This window comes from Pteropus vampyrus, unplaced genomic scaffold, assembly GCF_000151845.1.
Source record: "Pteropus vampyrus isolate Shadow unplaced genomic scaffold, Pvam_2.0 Scaffold177, whole genome shotgun sequence".
Taxonomy (NCBI): Eukaryota; Metazoa; Chordata; class Mammalia; order Chiroptera; family Pteropodidae; genus Pteropus; species Pteropus vampyrus.
In genome coordinates, this window is record NW_011888958.1 from 1892607 (window position 1) to 1912854 (window position 20248).

The 20248-nt window shown below is 36.2% G+C and overlaps 2 protein-coding genes across 2 annotated transcripts in view; both read right to left on the reverse strand.

Moving 5' to 3' along the window:
• The window catches only part of ZNF410 (zinc finger protein 410), a 32951-nt gene extending 18027 nt beyond the window's left edge, over positions 1-14924 (reverse strand). Inside the window, exons 1-5 of the mRNA XM_023537040.1 lie at positions 14805-14924; positions 5559-5640; positions 4521-4702; positions 3380-3515; positions 856-1201 (exon numbers count right to left, since the gene is read on the reverse strand). Of these exons, the coding sequence (XP_023392808.1) occupies positions 856-1201; positions 3380-3515; positions 4521-4553 (515 nt within the window). The 5' untranslated portion in view covers positions 4554-4702; positions 5559-5640; positions 14805-14924. The remainder of the gene's footprint in view (positions 1-855; positions 1202-3379; positions 3516-4520; positions 4703-5558; positions 5641-14804) is intronic.
• A 2514-nt stretch (positions 14925-17438) lies between these two features.
• Positions 17439-20248, reverse strand: part of PTGR2 (prostaglandin reductase 2) — a 20802-nt gene continuing 17992 nt past the window's right edge. Inside the window, exons 8-11 of the mRNA XM_011370891.2 lie at positions 20096-20162; positions 19191-19278; positions 18393-18432; positions 17439-17619 (exon numbers count right to left, since the gene is read on the reverse strand). Coding sequence (XP_011369193.1) covers positions 17555-17619; positions 18393-18432; positions 19191-19278; positions 20096-20162 — 260 coding nt within the window. The 3' untranslated portion in view covers positions 17439-17554. The remainder of the gene's footprint in view (positions 17620-18392; positions 18433-19190; positions 19279-20095; positions 20163-20248) is intronic.

The following is a 20248-nucleotide window of genomic DNA, read 5'->3' on the forward strand; positions in this document are numbered from 1 at the left end:
TGTCTCCAGCAGTTGTCTCCTCTCTCCCATCTGCAACCCAATCCTCTCTACTGGCCAGCTTGCAGCCTCCCTTACAGCCTTTAAATCTATCCAAGCTCAAGTTTCCTCCATCTTTATTTTTTACAAAAAACCAGAGAATCAAAAGTACTTCCCCAGCTATCACCTTCTCATCTGTTCCTTCAAAGTCAATTTTCTTGAACAAGTGTAACTCTTAACTTGCATATTCACTTTCTCACCTGCCCTCCACTTCCCATCTCTTTAACCCCTGCCTCCACCTCTACTTCCACAATAACAATCGCTCTTGCTAAGGTCACCAGACATACACTTCCCAGTCCTCACCTCACTAGTCCATCCTGAAGTATTTGGCATAATTTAGTACCTTTTCTTCTTTAAAACATTTTCCTCCCTTGGCTTCCCCCGCACTATTCTCATTCTGTTTTCTTTTTCCCTCTCTAGCAACTCCTTCCTTTTCTTCTGTTACGGTCAAATAAACATTTTTCTCAGAGTCCCAGATTTGCCTTTTTTGTTTATGCTCCAGACTACTTCTGAATCAAAGAATCCATTCTCATTGTTTCATACATTTCCTGAATGCTGATAAGCACCAAAACTACTTATTTCACACCAGCCGTCTCTAGAACTCTAGATCTGTTTCTAACTCTAAAGGACACCTCCTAAGTGTCCCTCCCATATCTCAACATGGACAGGCACAAACTAGAAGTAATCATCCTCCCTCCAGCCCTGTTCTCCTGTGTTCACTGGCTTTGTGAATGGCACCACCTAATTTCCCAAACAAGAAACTTTTGAGTCATCCTAGAGTCCACCTTCTCCCTCTCCACACTGAAGTGATCACTAGACTATACCAATTCTCCAAAATAAAACAATGATAACACTTCTTTCCATTTTAATATGACTGAGTTAAATATGCTTACCCCCAATTTATATCTTAAGCATGAACAGAGTACGGAAAAGGCTATAAAAATACCTGCTCTTGTTAGGTTAAGAAGAATAAAAGAAGTGCTATCACTTGGTTGTAGATCTTGCAGCAAGCTAGGAGACTCTGGAGTGGACAAAAACTCCGGGGACTTCTGTACAGTCTGAGCCCTCGTCTCCTCTCCGTCTGGCCCCACATTCACCTGAAGGCTTCTCAACACGGCTGAGGAAGGGACCTCCTTGGAGGAGTTAGTATGATTTGGAGTATCATCTAGTAAAGGGAAAATATCACAGCTTTATGTAGCATCCATCTCCAAGGAGCTCACTATTTTGATACATAGCACCTAATTCCTTTGTACTATCCCTTAGTATCTCACACCATTATAGGCACAGACAGCATTTTCATTTTACAAATAGAAAATCTGCCTCAGAAAATAACAGAGGGATGGCTTTAAGTTCTAAAGGAAGTCAGCCAAAAACTGAGGGGCAGACTCCTTTGCCAGTACTAATAACCGATCATCCATAACTGGATTTATACACTTGTCCTTTTGAGGCCAGAAATCAGTGCTTTTCCCTTGAAACATATAGTTACACAATGAATACTAATTTAATTTTTATAACATGTATGTGACAGTTTTGGTGAGTCAGGGAAAAAAAACATAGCCTGGGAAATAATTGAAATTTTATAGAATCATCAATGTTTCATTATCACTCTGGGTTTACAATGGATGTAAAGAAATAAGACTTTCCCTCTAGAACGTTATTCTAAGGGAGGAGATGAATTTACAAAGGTTTTGGTTGCAGTACAATGAGGAACTGCACTACAGTGCTGAAGGAGCCAAGGTTTTCAGAGGTTTTGTTTATCTTTATCAAAGGCAACCTTTTTTTCCTGTTTTAAGAAGCTAACAGATAAGATTACAGGAATAAAAATGGAAGCCTAGGGACAGTATTGCCATTTCAGAGCCTAATGAAGTTGTGCAACAATGTGAATTTACTTAATGCCACAGAGCTGGTTAAATGGTAAATTTTATGTGTATTTTACCACAAAAAAATTTTTTAATGAAGTTCAGAGCAACACTGTTTGTTATAGAACAACAGTAGAAAATAACTAACTATTCATCAACAATGGCATGGATAAAGAAGGTGTGGTACTCATATAACAGAATACTATAGAGCAATGAAACCAAACAAAACACAGCTACACACAAGGATGAATCTCACAAATAAAGAATAAAAGTATATACATTCAAATGATTCCATTCATTTAAAGTCTTAAAACAGCTCAAATTAAACTGCATTGCTTAGACTTTGGTGGTTACTTGGAAACTTGGAAACGAAGAAATAACTGTCACTAGAGTGAGGACAGTAGTGACCTATGGAAGAACAGAGGCTGTCTTTATCAGGGCAGAGCCCATGGAAGGCTTAGGAGCTGGCAACTTCTTGATTGGGTGTAAGTATCTCCTTTACAGTAATCCTTCGAAATGTGTATTCATGTGGTTTTGCACTTTTCTGTATTTATCACATGTCCCAGGTAGAAAGAAAACATGCAGGCCATGCATGGAATGGTACAGATACTTAGGAGGGAGGGGAATGAGATTTGAAAGGTATGGAGATACACATTTGTGACTGTAATACTATGTTTCATGAGCTGAGAGGTGAGTACATAAGTTTTCATATATTATTATCTATTGCTGGTTCTTGAAAATATTTTAAAACAAAATTAAAACTAAAAAAGGTAATGTAGAAGATGTTTTATTCCTATTTTCATTTTCCTTATGATTATTAAAATATTTATTCTATAAGTTAAAATTGGGAGAGAAAAGTCAGGGGGAAAAAATAGCCTAATGAAAATCAAAATTTTTTAGCAAATGGAAATTTTCACATATTGAATATCTATAAGTATTTGGAAGGACTCCCAATATATTAGTAGAAAAATGGGAATTGAGAGGTGAAAAGTGTTTCGGAAAAGCTTGGAGCTAGGTAGGGAAGTCTTAAATCAACTTTGGTTGATTGAATGTATTTGCCCTTCTTTAATCTTTAAATATAAAAAATGATTTTAAAGTCACTTCAAAATCAAAGAAAAAAGAACATCACTAAAAGATAGTAACCAGGAGACGTTATAACAATTAAGTTGTCACCAATAGGTTAATGTCAACATTAATATTCCGATTTCCTTCTTCCCTCCCCTTCCCAGGCTCTCCTGCCTTACCCTGTACTTTGAATAAAGAGTCTCGCCTTCTCACTCTCACACTCCATGGGTGATTGTATCTATTCCTATGGCTTAAACTACCAATGCACTTATGACTCCCATGCTGTTTTTTTCTCCATGATTTCTAATTTTTATAGTTTCTACCAGTTATAAAGTCAATTACCCCATTCCACCAGTACCACAGAGTAGGCTAAACTTCTAGGACTCATTTATCTTATCTGTGGTGATTGTAATTTTTACCTGGTAATATCAGCCGACTGCATTCTGAGGCCTCAGTCACCGGAAGGAGGGACAAGCAAGTAATGTCTTTAGCTTCTGATTCTACTAGCCCCTGTCCCAATGGGATGGACGTATTCTGAACAAACTGTACCAGGAGCTGAGGGGAGAGGGAGCAATATTGAGAAATATGGCTTGTTAGGAATGGATCTAAACCTCTGAATTTACCAAAAGGTGATGATGTAATTAAGTCTTGATTGCTCACTACTCTGCTATATTCGTAGAAAAACTAGATTAATGACGAAACAATATTTAAAGTTATTTATATCAAGTCCTCTGTTCTAGAGAAAGGCTAAATTATATAATTAATTTAACTTGTCACCTTCCACCAGAGAAATGATAAAAATAATTATATTTTTAAATGATGGCTATTAAAAATGATGGGTATTTAAATGATGGCTATTAAAAATCCGACCACATTTTATAAAAAACACTTTTTTCTGTGTACTGGCTCTTTTAACTCTATAACTCGGTAAAATTGAACATGTATTTTAAAGATAAAAAATCAAGCTAAAGACACTAATTGGCTTTTCTAAGGTCACATGACTAGTGAGAAGCAGTGTCAGGCTGCAAACTTAAATATCTGATTCAAAATTCAGTGACTTTTCCATTACGCAACAGATGTACTAAAAGTAAAATGAGAAAAATTAATAAAAATTTTAAATATTTAAGTCCTCTCATCACATTTAGAAAGAAAATACTCTCAAATATACACAAAATTAATTTTTAAAAATTGCTTGTAGTAATAAATACTTACGTATATCTATCTACACATATAAACATACACACCATATGTATATGATAAAAATTTGTCATATAATTACCTAGATGTATAATTTTACACTTAAATATAAATACTTATATTTATTTAAATAAATATAAAGTCATAGGAGATAAAAATGGAATTTTTAAATCTTTGAGAAAGTACTTAGTAAAAGAAAAATAATGAACTAGTAATTCTAACCCAAACCATATTGCCTGCAAAGCCTAAAATTTTACTATCTAGCCCATTACAGAAAAAGTTTGCTGACCCCTGAACTAAAAAAGGACACACTTTGGAATACAGCCCATCTAAAGGAAAGAAAACAAGCTGACTGGGGCTCACCTCTGGTTTGGATTCTAACTCATCTGATAACATTGATTCAGTTTCCAAATCCTGCAGCTGTTCAGGGGACAGATTAAAATTTTAACTCAGAGTCAATGACACCTTCCTGTTATGCTCACATTCCTCTAGGAAATGCTATGTTTTTCCTGTTAAGATGCTGTGCTGAGTGTAATCAATTTAGCCTGAAATAGGGGGAAAAAAGAGAGAGAATTAAGAGCAAAAAAAAAATGTAGCTAAATAAACAAAAACACTTCTTTATATATCCAAAAATCACAACAAACAAGTAAATAAAGAATTCAGCCCAAACACTTGTTTTAAAATTGAACAAGCTCAATAGACATCAAAACCCATAAAAAGTTATATTTTGATCTAGATTTCTACTTTTAATAATCTATTCTAAGAAAAGGTCTTAAATATGGGAAAAGCTACATGCCCAAAGAATTTCACCTTATCATCTGTGATAAACTACAAACAGCATATAAATATACATATATACCCGACAATTAGGGAATGTTGATTAAATTATGGCACAGTCACTTAAAATATAGTTATGAAACAATGCAACAAAGAAAAATGCTAACACCACTTTAAATTACAAAAACAAAATACAAAGTGACACACTTGCTAATATTAAAACTAGTTAAGATATGCATAGGAAAAGTAAAAGGAAATTCACATAGCTGTGATAGCTATACTGGGCGGTAGGCTGATACGATTTTTTTTTTCTTTTCTCAATTTCTCAATTTTTCTAAAAATAGTTTTATACAATCAGTCAAAATTTGAACAATGTTTCCCCAAAGTAGTATTCTCAGTACCCTGATACAGCTGTTTTCTCTCCATAATTTAAATTCTCACTTTCTTATATCTTAATTTTTTTTTTTTAGGATTCTGGCAAGTGAGTCCACTTTATTTCATACACTTGTTGCTAAAATTGGAAGCACTATTAAATACAAAGTGATCATACAGGTGAAATGTACCCAGGACGGTAGTTTTTAATTAATGCCGAGGTAAAGTGGAAAGTTAGAATACGATACTTACTCTACAAAAAGAACATTTAGAAGTACTTGAATGTTACTGTCCTGTTAGTTCCTCCCTCTCCCCTTAGGTAGCTGCCGGAAATCTGCATTTTTCATCAAAAAAAAAAAAAATTTACAAGATGTAAGTAAAAGTGCTCCTTTCATTTTGTTTCCCACAAAAAAATATCATAAATCTCCAACTCTTTCTTTCACATATTTTTACTTATTCAAGCACTATAATAGCTCAATGTAGTTTATCCATCCTTCTTTTTACAGAGGAAGAAACCAAGGCTCAGTACCTCATTTGCTCAAGTTACTAAGGAGCAGAGCCAGACTTCTACCCATAGAGCAGGTTGATTAAATAGTGATTACATCTCTCTCTAGGTCTGATCTTGAATAGAGCAGGTTGATTAAATAGTGATTATATCTCTCTAGGTCTGATCTTGAATCACCAGGGTTTAAGAATTCCTTTTTCCCAATTCTACCTCATCTCAAGAAGGCAAGAAATCACCGAATGTTTGTTTAGGTTGTCCTTAAGGTTCCCCTAATTTTGAGATTCCAGCATTATAAAATCTCTAAGAAACTAGATGACTATTTACCGTCTTTATATATGTTAAGTTATTTTAGAAATTAATGGTGCTGGCTCCATGGCCGGGTTACCTAATGAAAAATGAGAAAAAAAAAAAAAGAGGGATATGACTATGTGCTCTGAACAAGAAAAAAATCAGATATAGATCTTAGACATTTTTGCAAAGCTATAATAATAACTTAGAGAAGGAGACTGCCACTTCTCTTGTAGTTTAAGTCACCTCTAGATCACTATTTCTCAAGGGCCCATGGTTATCTATGACATCTTTTTATTTTAGTCTTTTCATTTCAATGATAATCTTTAAAAAACAGCACAAGCACTTTCTAGAATAAATGGATATTCATATTATAACTGAGTACTGCCATATAATTTTGGTGCCCAAATTTGTGGTTTGTATGTGTGCTGTATAAAAAAAAAAGAGAAAGAGAGAGAATAGTCAGATGTAGTAGAATAGACAAGCTGACCTCAAAAGAATCTGTAATGGGAATATTCCGTACCATATCAAATGTACTGTGTGGATCTCAACTTTAACAAAGCAATTCACTATATGTACATCAGTTGGAAGTATGATGGCAAATATGCAATTCAATTCAATTCTATTCCCAATTTCAGTTACCCATTTAACAGATTTCAACAACTGCAATGCAAATCTTTTTTTTAAATAACAGCTTCACTGAGATATAATTCACATACCACACAACTCACTCACTTAAAGAGTACAATTTAATTTTTAGTATATTCACAGTTGTGCAACCATAACCACAATCAATTTTATAATATTTTCCTCACCCCAAAAAGGAAATCCTGTACCCATTAGTAGTCGTTTCTCATTTTCTCCCAAACCTTCCCCTGACCAGGCCTAAGCAAAGACTAAACTACTTTCCATCTGTATGGATTTACCTATTGTGGACATTTCATATAAATGACATTATATACGTGATCTTTTGTGTCTGCCTGCTTTCATTTAGCATAACATTTCCAAGGTTTGTTATAGCATGTATCAGTACTTCATTTCTTTTTATTGCCAAATAATATTCTATTGTATGGATATACATTTTACTTATCAACTTATCAGCTGATGGACTTTGGGGTTGTTTCTACATTTTGGCTGATTACACAATTTGGCTACTACACATAATGCTACCATGAACATTCATGTACGAGTTTTTGTGTGGACATATGTTCTCATTCTATATATATCCAGGAGTGGAAATGCTAGGTCATATGATAACTCTATGCATAACCTCCTGAGGAATTACCAGGCTGCTTTACAAAGCGGTTATACCATTTTACAATCCCACCAGAAGTATACAAGGGATCCACTTTCTCCACATCCTCAACAACATTTATTATCACAGACATCCTAGTGGGTATGAAGTGGTAATTCACTGTAGTTTTGAGTTGCATTACCTAATGGCTAATGATGTTGAGCATTTTTTCATGTGCTTATTGGACATTTGTACATATTTCTTTGAGAAATGCTTATTCAGGTTGGTGGCCTATTTTTAAATTATTTGTCTTTTTATTATTGCGTTGTAAGAGTTCTTTATATATTCTGCATAAAAGCACCTTATCAGATACATGATCTCCACAAACTCCCATTCTCTGTGTTATCTTTTCACTTGCAATGAGAATCTTATCTTCCTTTGAACAAGGTAACTCTAACTCTACAAAGTTATCAATATCTGATAAAATTGGCATTTAATAACTTCTCAGTCAGCTCTGGTTAAATATGAGATCTGATTGTAATAAACAGCTTAACAATGCCTTGACATTATAAATACTACCTTGTATGATACCTTCTGCATTAGTAGCACCAAAATTAAAATCAGAAACACATGAAATATATAAATAAATATAAGTCCAAGGCTAAATCTTTCTACTGTTACAACTCAACATTACATATTTTATTTTAGCAAATGACATCTCTACCACAAAATATAAAAGTTAATTTGAATTTTGTTTTATAATGTTGTTTACATCTGTATTCTTATTCATAAAGATATAAATACATGGCAAGAATTGACAAAATCCTGATGACCTAAATTTTACACCCTGTGGCCATCAAAACATATTAGACTGCTTACAGAAAACAACCTTCGTTTAGCATATATTTCTTAGAAATCCACTGACCCTAACACTGCTATTATTGAATTATCTGTAAATTTGTTGCTTTTTTTTTTAATAGCTGACGAAGAGCTATAAGATCTCAGCACAGGAGGGACAATTTTCCAGTATGGAGGCAGAAGTCTAATGCAATGTTTTTCCTTTAAATACAATTTACTTGACACTAGAGAGAAAGGCACTGCTCTTCCTCAAGGGGAAACTATTTTCCTGACAATTATGAGTCTCAGGAAATTTTTCTTTCAGGCTTCCTAAAACTATTAATTAAGATAAGAGATTAGAAATGCAATGTACATCACCAAAAGTTCTTTAATGTGGACAGTAATATTTGTTCACTTTTATCTTTAGCTGGTGAACAGGCAAAATTTATATCCTATTTCCCTTTAAATAGAAAAATTACTAATTTTGCTCCATACATAATAGAAGAGATGACATTTTACTATCAGCAACCAAGGCCAGGCTTGTTGAATCATATTTTCCACCAGTCATTAATAAGGAATCTTGGCTCTAGATAGAGTTCAAATACTGATCTCAGAAACTCAGGAATTGGTCTAAGTAGTACTATTCAGACCCTACGGCAACAACTAAATTTTACTGTGTTGCATGGTTCCCTATGGCCATCAGAGCATATTAGGCTGCTTAAAACAAATAAACAACCAACCAAAGAAAACACAACACCTTGGTCCAGCACATATTATTTTTTAGTAATCTACCAACCCTGTCACTGCTATTATTAAATATGTTATCTCATAGTCAGCCTAAAGGTTAAAATGAATGCAGGTAATAAACCTTTGCAAAGAACCAAAGCAAAAAACAAGAAACACTGATAAGTTTTGGGAATGAGTAATTAGAGAATTCAACTACAAAGAAGATTTAGGAAAACAGAGATCTCTATGATCAGGACCATCCTGAGAACAATTCTCCTTTTTTAGCTAAATAAATCCTGGGAACTGAAGTTTAATAAGCTTCATCCTTTTTCAACAGTACACTCAACATCATCCAGCAAATTATGCATTAATACCAAACAGCTGAACAAGTTAAATAAAGAAGCTGAGGTATGTTTTAAAAAACAAAAACAAACAAACAAAACACCAAAGTCTCTAGAGCAGGAATCTAAATTCTGCCTCTGAATTGTTTGTTGAGACCTAGGCAAGCTACTCATCTTCTTGGTCCTAGGAAACTCATCTGAAATACAGAAATGACCACGGATCTACCCTAGGATTATTTTCACATCAATCAATAGAAATAATTATAAAATTCCTCAGAGATAAAGTTCCGCATAAGTGCTTAAGAAACAAGTAAATCTATCACTTAGTATACTATACAAGGTTAAGAACTCTGCCTTTTATTAGTGAATCCAAATTTCCTAGAAAAGTGGTTTTCAAACTTTTTTGACTGCAACTCACAATGATACATTTTCTATAACCCAGTAAATGAAACACACAGAGACAAACACAAATAACATTTTCATGAAACAATACTAACCTATACTACTCTCATGCACTCTGAATTTTTTAAAAATAAGACCTACTAAATTGATCTCACAAACTACTAACATATTGTTTCCCACAGACTGAAAAACACTATTAAAATACCTTCAAAATATCTTCAAAATACATACGTTCAACATAGAATCAGCCATAAAATGTAAAGCCATATATATAAACCTGCTATTAACATATATTACCATCAGCAATTACCATTGAAAGAAGTCTTAGTGAAATTAAGTGACTGGAATCCTGTCCTCAAGCCCTCCCTGTGAGGCCTTCAGAGGAAAATACTACACTCTAGGCAATCACCAGCAAAGAAAGGAAGTTTTTGTTCCCAAAATCCAATGCAGAACTCTCACACACAGGACAGGAATTAATGTTAATACCATTTCCCTATGGTAGCGATGGCCTAAGACCAATGCAGGCCACATGGGGAAATACTGGAAGGAAAAACCAATCCAAAGTAAACAAGCCATAGGGGAACAGAGGTAATATGGGACTCTTGCCTCAGTACTGACTGCCATAGAAAAGGCAGTGTAGTCCAAAGGGAAAGATGACCAGGGGCTTTTACTACTCTGCCTCATAAAAGAAAGAGAATATCATTGTGTTAACCTCTAAAACACAAGGCCCAGAATATCACTACTGCTCTAACTTAAAGGAGGTAGACAATACCTTGACCTTGACCCCCATTTCAGAAAAAAGCAGAAAGTGGGGAAGAAATGGAGAAACACTGCTCCCCCAACTGGTCACCATTCACAAAAGTTAAAATAAAGCACGTAAGTGCAACCAAAAGGGACTAGCCCTCTCACCATGGGCCAATCTGTTTCTCAGCTCCCTCCATCTCTACCTGTGGCTGACCACAGATATAGACCCAGCAAGTCAGTAATGGTTAAAAAATGAAAACACAAATTCTATTAATAGTAGTGAATAACAAAGACTTAAATTTTTAATCAAAAAAAAAGCAGTTTACATTTTTAGTATAAATGGTAGTGCTAGGAGCAGAAAAAACAGGGAACTTTCTATATCATATCTAGCATATTATGGGGGTTGATTAAATTCCAATGATAAAGTGATAACAGGCACTGATGAAAAAAATTTGGAATATACAATTGTGAAGCCAAATGAATCTGTACGATTTACCCCAGGGCCTTCCCCCTTCTCTTCCCAGGATCTTCTGGGATACTCCATTCCCACAGCCCTGATTTTTATTCCAGTCATCTCTCCATTTCTCTACAATCCTTCAGAGCCAAATTCATCAAGAGTTGTCTCCAAACACAATCCTACCCCATCAATTGAAAGGATTACCCATGAGGTTCATGTTGCCAAATCCAATGGACACTTCGCTGTCCTCATCTTACCTGGCCTCTGCAATGGGCAACTATCGTTTTTGACTGTCTCATATTAATTTCCCCTGCTTGAGTGAAAGCACCCACATTTTGTTTGGGGATCTACCCCTCCCCCATTGATTATGTTATTGGTAGGACTGCAGATTAAGGTATTCTTTTCTACCTTGGCCAAACTGTTGGACACATGACCTATGTTGAACAAATCAGACACTTTTCCTCAGAATACGAATTCTAAAAGAAGGAACTAAGGACTGAAAACTACTGCAGCAAGCCATTCATTCCAGTAACACAGTTAGCAACCTCCCCTGGGGCTGCTCATATCCCTGTCTTTTATAAAGCCAGGGCCTTCCGCATTTCCTTTGGTCCTGTGAGCTGCCCACATCCTTGTTATAAATTCCTCTTCTCCTGAAGTAAACTGGTCACCTGCAACCAAAGAGCTATACTAGTATTATCTCTCAGAAGCACTGCCTCCTTCCTCAAACACTATTCTTTGCTTCCAAGATACATGTTCCTTATTTCGCTCCTACCTTACTGGTCATTTCTCTAGTCTCCTTTGATAACCCCTATATTCCTCCTGCACTCAGCTTCTAAATATTAAAGTTCCTCAGTATAGTACTGAGGACCTCTTTGCTTGCTACACTTTCTCCCTAGTGTGAACTCATACATTCCTTGGCTTTAAAATGATATAGTCTTTAAAATTTTTATCTATAGCTTAGATGCTTAGATATCTCCCCTGAGCTGCAGACTTGTATATACAATTGCATACTCGACATTTCTACCTAACATTTTAACCTGGTGTCTTAATTTTAACATGTCCAAAATGAATTCTCTCCCAAGCCTGTTTCCCATCATTCCCTGCTAGCCCCTCTCACTACAATCCTTTACTCAAGGACCACTATTTAGTAGTAATTACACCATTTAGGAGTAATTTTTATTACTTTCTTTCCTTTGCTCCCAATATTCAATCCAGTTACAAGTCCTATTTATTCTATCTTCAAAAGAGGAAATATAGCAAATCTGCCTATTTCTTTCTCTACTGCCACCACTCTACTCCAGGCCACCATCAACTCTTGCCTTAAAGTACTGTTACTGCCTACTGACTCCCTGCTTCTACCATTGTCACTCTCCATTCTATTCTCTTCACAGCAGTAAATATCATCTTAAAATGAGAATCCTATTAAATCACTTCTCTGCTTGAAACTCTTCTCTAGGCTTTCTAATGCATCTAGAAAAAATCCAAACTCCTTATCCTGGCCTATAAGAACCAATGTGAGCTAGTCCTGCCTCTCCATCCACACTCCAGTCATCCTCCCTTATTTGCTCACCAGGCTCCAGCCAGATGAATCCCCCTTAATTCCCTGAACACATTAAACTCTTTCCTATATTAGGGATTTGCACATGACATTTCCTCTACGTAGGAATGCCTTCATCCCTCTCTTCCATTGCTTAGCTTTTTTTTATTATTCTTCAGAGCTCAGTTTAACTATTAACTCATTTAGAAAGGCTAGCCCTGATTCCTTATCCAAAGAAAGCTCTCTATACCCTCACCTTTATTTTCTATCTCTACTGTCTCCATTGTAGCACTTACCACAATTTCTAATCCTTTCATTTGTCTTTATATAGTATTCATTTTTTGTCTTGCCTCCCCCTAAATTGTAAGCTCCACAAACAAGGGCAAGAACTAGTCTTATTCACTACTATATCATTTCTGATACTGTGAAGCTCTAAAGGTTGTCTTTACTATGAGCTCAAAAGGCTTCTATACAAGATTCCCTGTAAGCACCTAGTGTGCACTGAATACTTGTATATGAATGAATGACATCGTACATGACACCCAAATTTTTGTCTCTATTCCTGACTTCTCTTCTGAACTCCAATCTTTCATTTCTAACTGCTTGCTAGTATCTCTACATGGATATCCAAAATCTAGATATCATCTCTCCCACCAAACCTGTTCTTCTTATATTACCCATTTCAATTATTGCTCAATCTTCCTCTCAGTTGCAAATTCTAGGTCTTTAACAACCTCCTCCTCCATATTTAAATAATCCCAGAGGTTCTGATTCCCTCAGATTTGTTTTTATTGTAATACCCTATTTAAGTCTCTCATTCTCTTTCAACAACACTATTAAAATAGGCTTCTAACTGGCCACCCTGCCATTAAAATTCTCCTTTCTAATCCATCTTTCCAAAACACAGAAATGCTTATATTACGCCCCTTACTCAAAGTTCACTGCCTCAGAATACTAGTGAAATTCCTAAGCATGGCATTTCAAATATTCTACATGTCCTCAAAGACCATTCCAGTTGCAGCATCCACTATATTACTCAATGAACTCTCTACTCCAGCCCACACTTGCCTGGCTATTAAGTGAACACACCAACCCATGTCAGTGCTCAAGGTCTTTGCTTGGGATAGTTCTTCAATCAGTAACAAACGCCCCCAAACCAGTTCTGATTTTGTGAAATCCTTTCCAGCCTTTAAAATCCAACTCAAATGCCATCTCCTCCATGAAGACTCTCTTCTGAACCTTTCCCTCCAGTCAGAATAAATCTGTCCTAACCTTGGTGTTTTCACAACACAGTTCATTTCATCCCCCTTTGGGTGTTCATTGTTTACATGCAAATTTTTCTCACTGGTTAGGTTTGTTGAATTTACTCACCCTTCTTCCATTAACCTAGCACAATGCTGTGCACAAAGGAAGCATTCAGGAAATATTTAAATAGGTAAACCCCTTAGTTTACAGAGAAAAAGCCAAAAGCTACAGATTAAGTAACTTGCCAAAAATCAGACATCTGCTTAATGCAACTTTAAAAACTAGAACCTAAACCTCGACTGCTAGTTTAGTTGACTTTACTCTGTCCGCACTAAGATAACATAAAGTGGATTTTCTTTCCTTCATAACAAAATGTCCCTGACTTTATTTCAAAATGTTGCTTTTATTCTCTGCAAATACGCTGTGTTGACCCTTTACCAAAGTGAAGAAGTACAAACTCTTAGGTCCTAAACTCTTAATAATATTTAACTTCCAAATAGTGCCTAAATGCATTTTAGAGCCTCATGAACAAGTGAGAAAAACTTTAATAAACTAACTGAATTCTTTTCTCTGAACAAACTTCAGAGAATAAATTCAACCTGCTAAATGCATACAAGCGGTAAACACTCACAGCCCAAACCCCGCCCTGAAATGACAGTCGAAGGAGAAACCGGCAGCCCAGCCTCTCCGAGTCTGCAGCCTTCCTTCTTCTAGACCCAGAAAGTAAGTGGACATATGAAAGAAGAGGGCAGCTCTGGGATGAAATATCCAGGGCAGAATCCCCTTGGCATCCTCTTTCCCCCATTACAACGGCCTCAGTGTAAGGCCTCAAGGTCCGCGGGCAGGCCCCGGCTGCGGGTACAGTCTGGGAGCCCCCGCCCAAGGGATTCGCTGACTCCGGCTTCCTCAGGACGTTCTTGTTCCCATGCTCAGGCCCCAAAACCAAGCAAAGGAGCCGAATAATCGGCCCCCAACCCAGCGAGGGTAAGGATCGAAGCCGTGGGGCTTCAGCCCCACCGCTCCCGGGGCCCGCCAGATCCCGGAGGGGTCTCCAAGGGGGGCGGTTTCCCTGCCCTCTCCGGGGGCGAACTCGACCCGAGCCCCTGAAGAGCCGATACTGGCTCCCACCCTCTCGGGGACCACCTAGCCTAGCGGTACGGTCTGGCCCACCCCGCAGCTCACCTTCCCGTCCGGGGCAGCCGTCCGTCCGTCAGTCGGTCTCGAATTCCGTCCACACATAGCGTCTTCCGGCTCCTGCCGGAAGCAGCTCGAGCGCGGGACAGGAAGTTTGGCCGCCCCCCGACGCACACACCCACTTTCTCGCCTCCAGGCGGTTTGGGGCCGCCGCAAGCGGGCTTCTCCCCGAAGAGCTGCAGCTCCGACTGGGCCTGCGGCGCAGAGCTCTGCGCCGGGACGGAAGGAGCCGCGGTCTCCTGCCTCCCACTCATTCTGTCTCACCTTCGGGGCTCTGTGATCTGCGATGCCCGGTAAAACGGGGTCGGTTAATTCTAGCCGTGACGTCACTGCTTCCTTGCAGCAGCGTATGGGTAGTTTTTCCTGTCAGCTGAGATCAATACTAGTTACAATGGAGGTAAGCGAAAAAGGTCACTAAACATGTATCAGAGTTTTCAATGATGAGGACCTTGAAGCTTCACTGCCCGAAAAGGGAACTTGCAGAATCTGCATTGTATACGGTACCGGATGAGAAGTGAGACTTGTGTAGAACTTCTTTGGAATACGAAATCCCTAGAGTCTAGTTTCCATATAATTAGATGTAAAGAGCTCTCGGCCGTCCTGACTAGGGACTAGAACACGAATTCCAAGCTGGATGCCACCACTTGTTGAACTTTATGAATCTGACTTCTTGAAATTACTAGTTTTTTTAATACTGCTGCTTGCTGAAGGATGAGGGACTCAACGAAGACAGTGGCAGTGGAGTTCTCTCAGAAAGGCATTTTCGAGATCAAAGACCAGCCTTGATGACAGGTGTATTAACGGATGAGAGAGTAGTTGGGTACACAAACGATGGTGATTTAAAAAACAAAAGAGAAACACGATTCAGGGGGAAATAATTCCTCTTCAAGTAAAGCAAATTTATCTGTCCCAGATGCAAAGGAGATATTTACTTAGAGGTAAAGGTCTGGAGCTTAAGTTAGAGGTCAAAAATAGAGATGTAGATTTGAGAGTTATCAATTTACAAAGGTGAGGCCCTCTCTAGAAATGGAACGGTGCAGGAAAAGTATAAGACAAGAAAGAAGAGAAGCCACTCAAGTCAACTGGAGTGATTTACTAACACAATTTGAATCTACTTTTTACAGATATTGCCAACAAAAATATATTACATGAACACACTATATATGTCTTACTGTTGAATTGTACACTTGAAACTTACTGGATTTCTTTAACCAATTTCACCATAATAAAAATTTTTTATATTGCAGTGTGTAAACAGGTGATCACAAACCAGCACAACACTCAGAAGAATATCTTCAATTTTACTGTTCCCCCTCGCCCAGCTTTATTGATATATAGTAGACAGTTAGTTGCTCATATTTACATTGTATAATTCAATGAGTTTTTTTCAACTATAGTTAGCAAACAATAATATACCAGTTTCAGTTGTACAACCTAGTAATCAGAGACCCATATAACTCACAAAGTGATCACCCCACTAAATCTAGTACCCCTCTTCCCCCTTACACATTAATTACATTATTAACCCTCTTCCCCATGCTACACGCTACATCTCTATGTCTATTCTGTAACTATTTGTACATCTTAATCCCTTTGCCTTTTTCTCACTTCCCCAACGCCCCCTCCCATCTAGTAGCCCTCAAAATATTCTCTGTATCTATGAGTTTATTACTGCTTTTGTTGTTATTTGTTCTTTAGATTCCACATGTACATGAAATCATGTGGTATTTGTCTTTATCCTTCCCATTTTATTCAGCGCAATACCCTCTAGCTCCACAATTTTTTTGTTTTTAAAGGGTTGATTACAATGAAAACAAACTCTTTATTTAAAGGTACATTAGTCAGTCTTGCACACTCATGGTTATAACCACTTGTTAATTTGTCCAGTCAGTCTTGTCATTTTCTGAAGCTGTCTTGTTTAAATCTTTTTAAGCACCTAAAACTCCAAGTGATATTTCTATCTATTTGCGGTTGAAAATTTTAGTATTTGACAGTATGTCCCTGCTAACCTAAAATAAACATGCTTTTATCAATAAATATTAGAGCTTTTAGGCTATACAGTAAACTATTTGGCAGAACATGAACAGATCAGCTCCTGTAGTAAATCTAGTCTCTCCATCAACCTAACCAACCTCAGTTCTCAAACTACTCCTAACACAAAGCCTCTGCTCTCCTATCCCAAAAACTGTTCCATAAGCTCTGAATTCCCCCAATCCCCTATACAAACACCCTGCCATTGAGTCCCTTTCCATCTACAAAATGTAAAGGCTATCCAAATGCTATTCTTAATCCAAATTTCAGTTCAAGAATTATGTAAAGCACTTACAGTTCAACAAATATTTACTAAGTGCCTTCTCAAGCATTCCATTTTAAATAAATGTTATTAATTTTAAAAATCTGTTTTGTATGATCCATTAACAGTGTATCAAATCTCCAGTGGTTTCAGAACATCTGATAAAAATATCACATGTAATATTAGTTTTAGCAAAAGGAAGAAAAACACATTGAATTCAATCTATTATTGTAAATAATCATGTTGGCTGTAGACTGCATACATGATATTGAAGATAATAGGAAAGAATTATGTTATGCAACTAAAAAAATCACCTCTAATCACACTTAAATCAAGCCATCTGTACTCTTAAGGTCTTTTAAATGTATCTTGAAAATCTTTTGCAAAATGGAAATAAATCTGTGTATTTCCTTGACGAAGACATTTATAGAGATTACAAAGAAGTTTATTCTGAATTGCAGACTGACTGCTTTCCAATGTTGCCTCCTGTCATCACGGACTGCAATGCAGCTAGAAAGAAAAAAAAACTAGATTATCTGAAAACATAAATGTCACTATCATATATGTTTATCAGTAGGTTAGACAATTAATTTGAATTACTTCAGATATTTTAATATTAAGTATTGAAGTAAATGGTATGATAAAAACTCAAGTAAAACACAAAGTTACAGGACAACTCACCCAATTAAGATCTTAAAAAATTGTTTTTATCCAAATTAGAAATGTTTAATTGGTATTCACATCAATGTTCACTGTTTACAGAGTCTGAAGACTAGAGAAAAATAAAATGCCAGCAAAAACAATATTTGAATAACAGTTAAAAATATTAAATATCTTATAACATTTTACAAAGTGAAATACACATCTGTTATGCCAGAAAAATAAGTGAAATTTATATTTCTGTTTAGTAAACATTAACAAAATAAATTTTTTTCTGAAAAAGAAAATAAATCAATTTGCTTATTATAATTTGATGATGACTTAGAGCCATTCAATCAATCTGAAAAAGTTACCTAGAGTCAGCTAAATGACTTTCATGATTCTTACTTTTTTCACAAGCTGTTCACAAAAACACTTTATGATTTGAAATGTGAAAACAATACCTCTTAAATACCACTAAGTTTAACTTTCATGGAGTTTGATTGAGATATTTAAGGAAAACTATAGGATAGTTTTACAAGAAAGAAAGAATTTCAAAAGAAAAAACAAAAGTAGAATTAAAAGAAAAAAGATTATTTGTGCTGAAGACATATATATTGTAAATAAATCTACATTCATCTTACCTCCCATGTTTTCCAATCCATTTATCATAGTTTCTTTGATCTGTAAATCAAAATAACTATATTTAGTATCTTAGACTTCAAAGTTTCTCCTTAATAATTCCCATTTTTGTAAAAAAAAAAACAGCAATACTTTTTAGCACTTTCAGTCTAAAAATATTCATTTCATGTAGGTAGCCCAGAAAGGTTTCCTATCAATTAATTTTTTAAAATAAAATCCTATCTTCCCTTTATCTAATCTTCACTTGGTAACAGCACAAGCTATACACCCTCCTTTCCAAAAACAAAGTATATAAGCACACACACATATAACTTTGCCTATCATTTGTAGGTTTCAAGAACATGCTAGGTTCATGTTATACTCTGAACCCCAGATTAATAACTCCTAATTTTCAACCAACAACCAAGAGATATATCAGAATGTCCTGGGAGGGCAGGAAAGAAGTATGGTACTGGAGAGGTAGGGGTACTACTAGGAGGTATTTATAAGATTTTCGAGAAAGGACAGCTTCTAACATATAGTAGCATTCCAATTTGGGGGAAAATCCTATTGATCTTACAATCTAAGAAAGATAAAGGCTAATAAAATTTTAGATAAAGGGAATAATAAGAGAGGGTTTCTCAACTAGAAGGTTATACTCGCCTAGGAAGTAAAGTTAATTTACAATATTTAGTACACTTTCCTTTTGTAGAAATTTTTATTATGAAACTAGTACATTTGCTATAATAAATTCAAATAATACAAAAATTTATCAAATAGCAGGAAGAATAATATTGATAAAGAATAGAAGCAAATTCTACCTTTAGCTTTCCTTCTTTAAACCACTGACTCAGCTGTAGAGTACCAGACTCAAATTTGTCCTTATAATTTAACAACAGAAATCTTTCTCTGTAGTGGGAAAGAAAAGAATAATAATCAGAAACTAGTAAGGGAGTAAAAGTGTCCAAAATCAAATCATTCCAGAACTTTAATATCTGTTAATCTTTCAAACATTAGAACTTAATCACACAGAATCTGGTCAAATACAGTTTTAGCTGTGGTTACAGGTATAAGTGTAGCGCACTTCTATTGTTTTGTCTGCCTAACACCTAGGTAATAGCACTGTGGTACTAACACTGATTTTACTTTGTGGGTAACATCCTTTCCCTATCCTCATGTGACCAGGCCAGTCTGAGCCGATAAGTATCAGCTTTGGGACTTGATAAAACCACAATAAGAGAGCTGTTCTCTTTTTGCTTGGATTGCTAAACTAGTAAAATACAATTTAAGAGATAACGAGTCATCCTCTCACTGCTCCTGCAAGAGCAGAGCCAACCCAGAAGGAAGCACAGCCAGAGGTGGAGAAAAACTGAGTCGTGACACCACTATGCAAACTCTTTATCCAGCCAAATCTAAGCTAGTACTGTACTAATGTACTTCTCAGATACATGAGCCAATAAATTTCCTGTGCACTTAAGCCAATATGATTGAGTTTCTATCATTTGCAAAAAAAGGAGTTGCAAAAGACTGATAGAAAAGCTGCATTTTTAAAAGTTTTCTGCCAGGGAAGCTAGTTAACCCAATCAAACCTTAAATATTGAACTGACTTAAAATGGATATTTTCAAGTTTTATTTAATAATAAAGACTTATACATGAAGAACAATACATTTCAAATAATCTATGATCTTTAAACCTCTTGAATTTGGTAATGAGAAAGGGCAGAACACACTTCGTGATGTTTTTTTCAGGATTGCTTCTACAGCAGGGGGTAGTGGAGGATAAAGCACATCTTGTACTGAGAAATTTGACCACACAGGATGATGTGCCTATTCTGATTCATCTGTTCAGAGAAAACTAATGATTATACCCTGAGATATA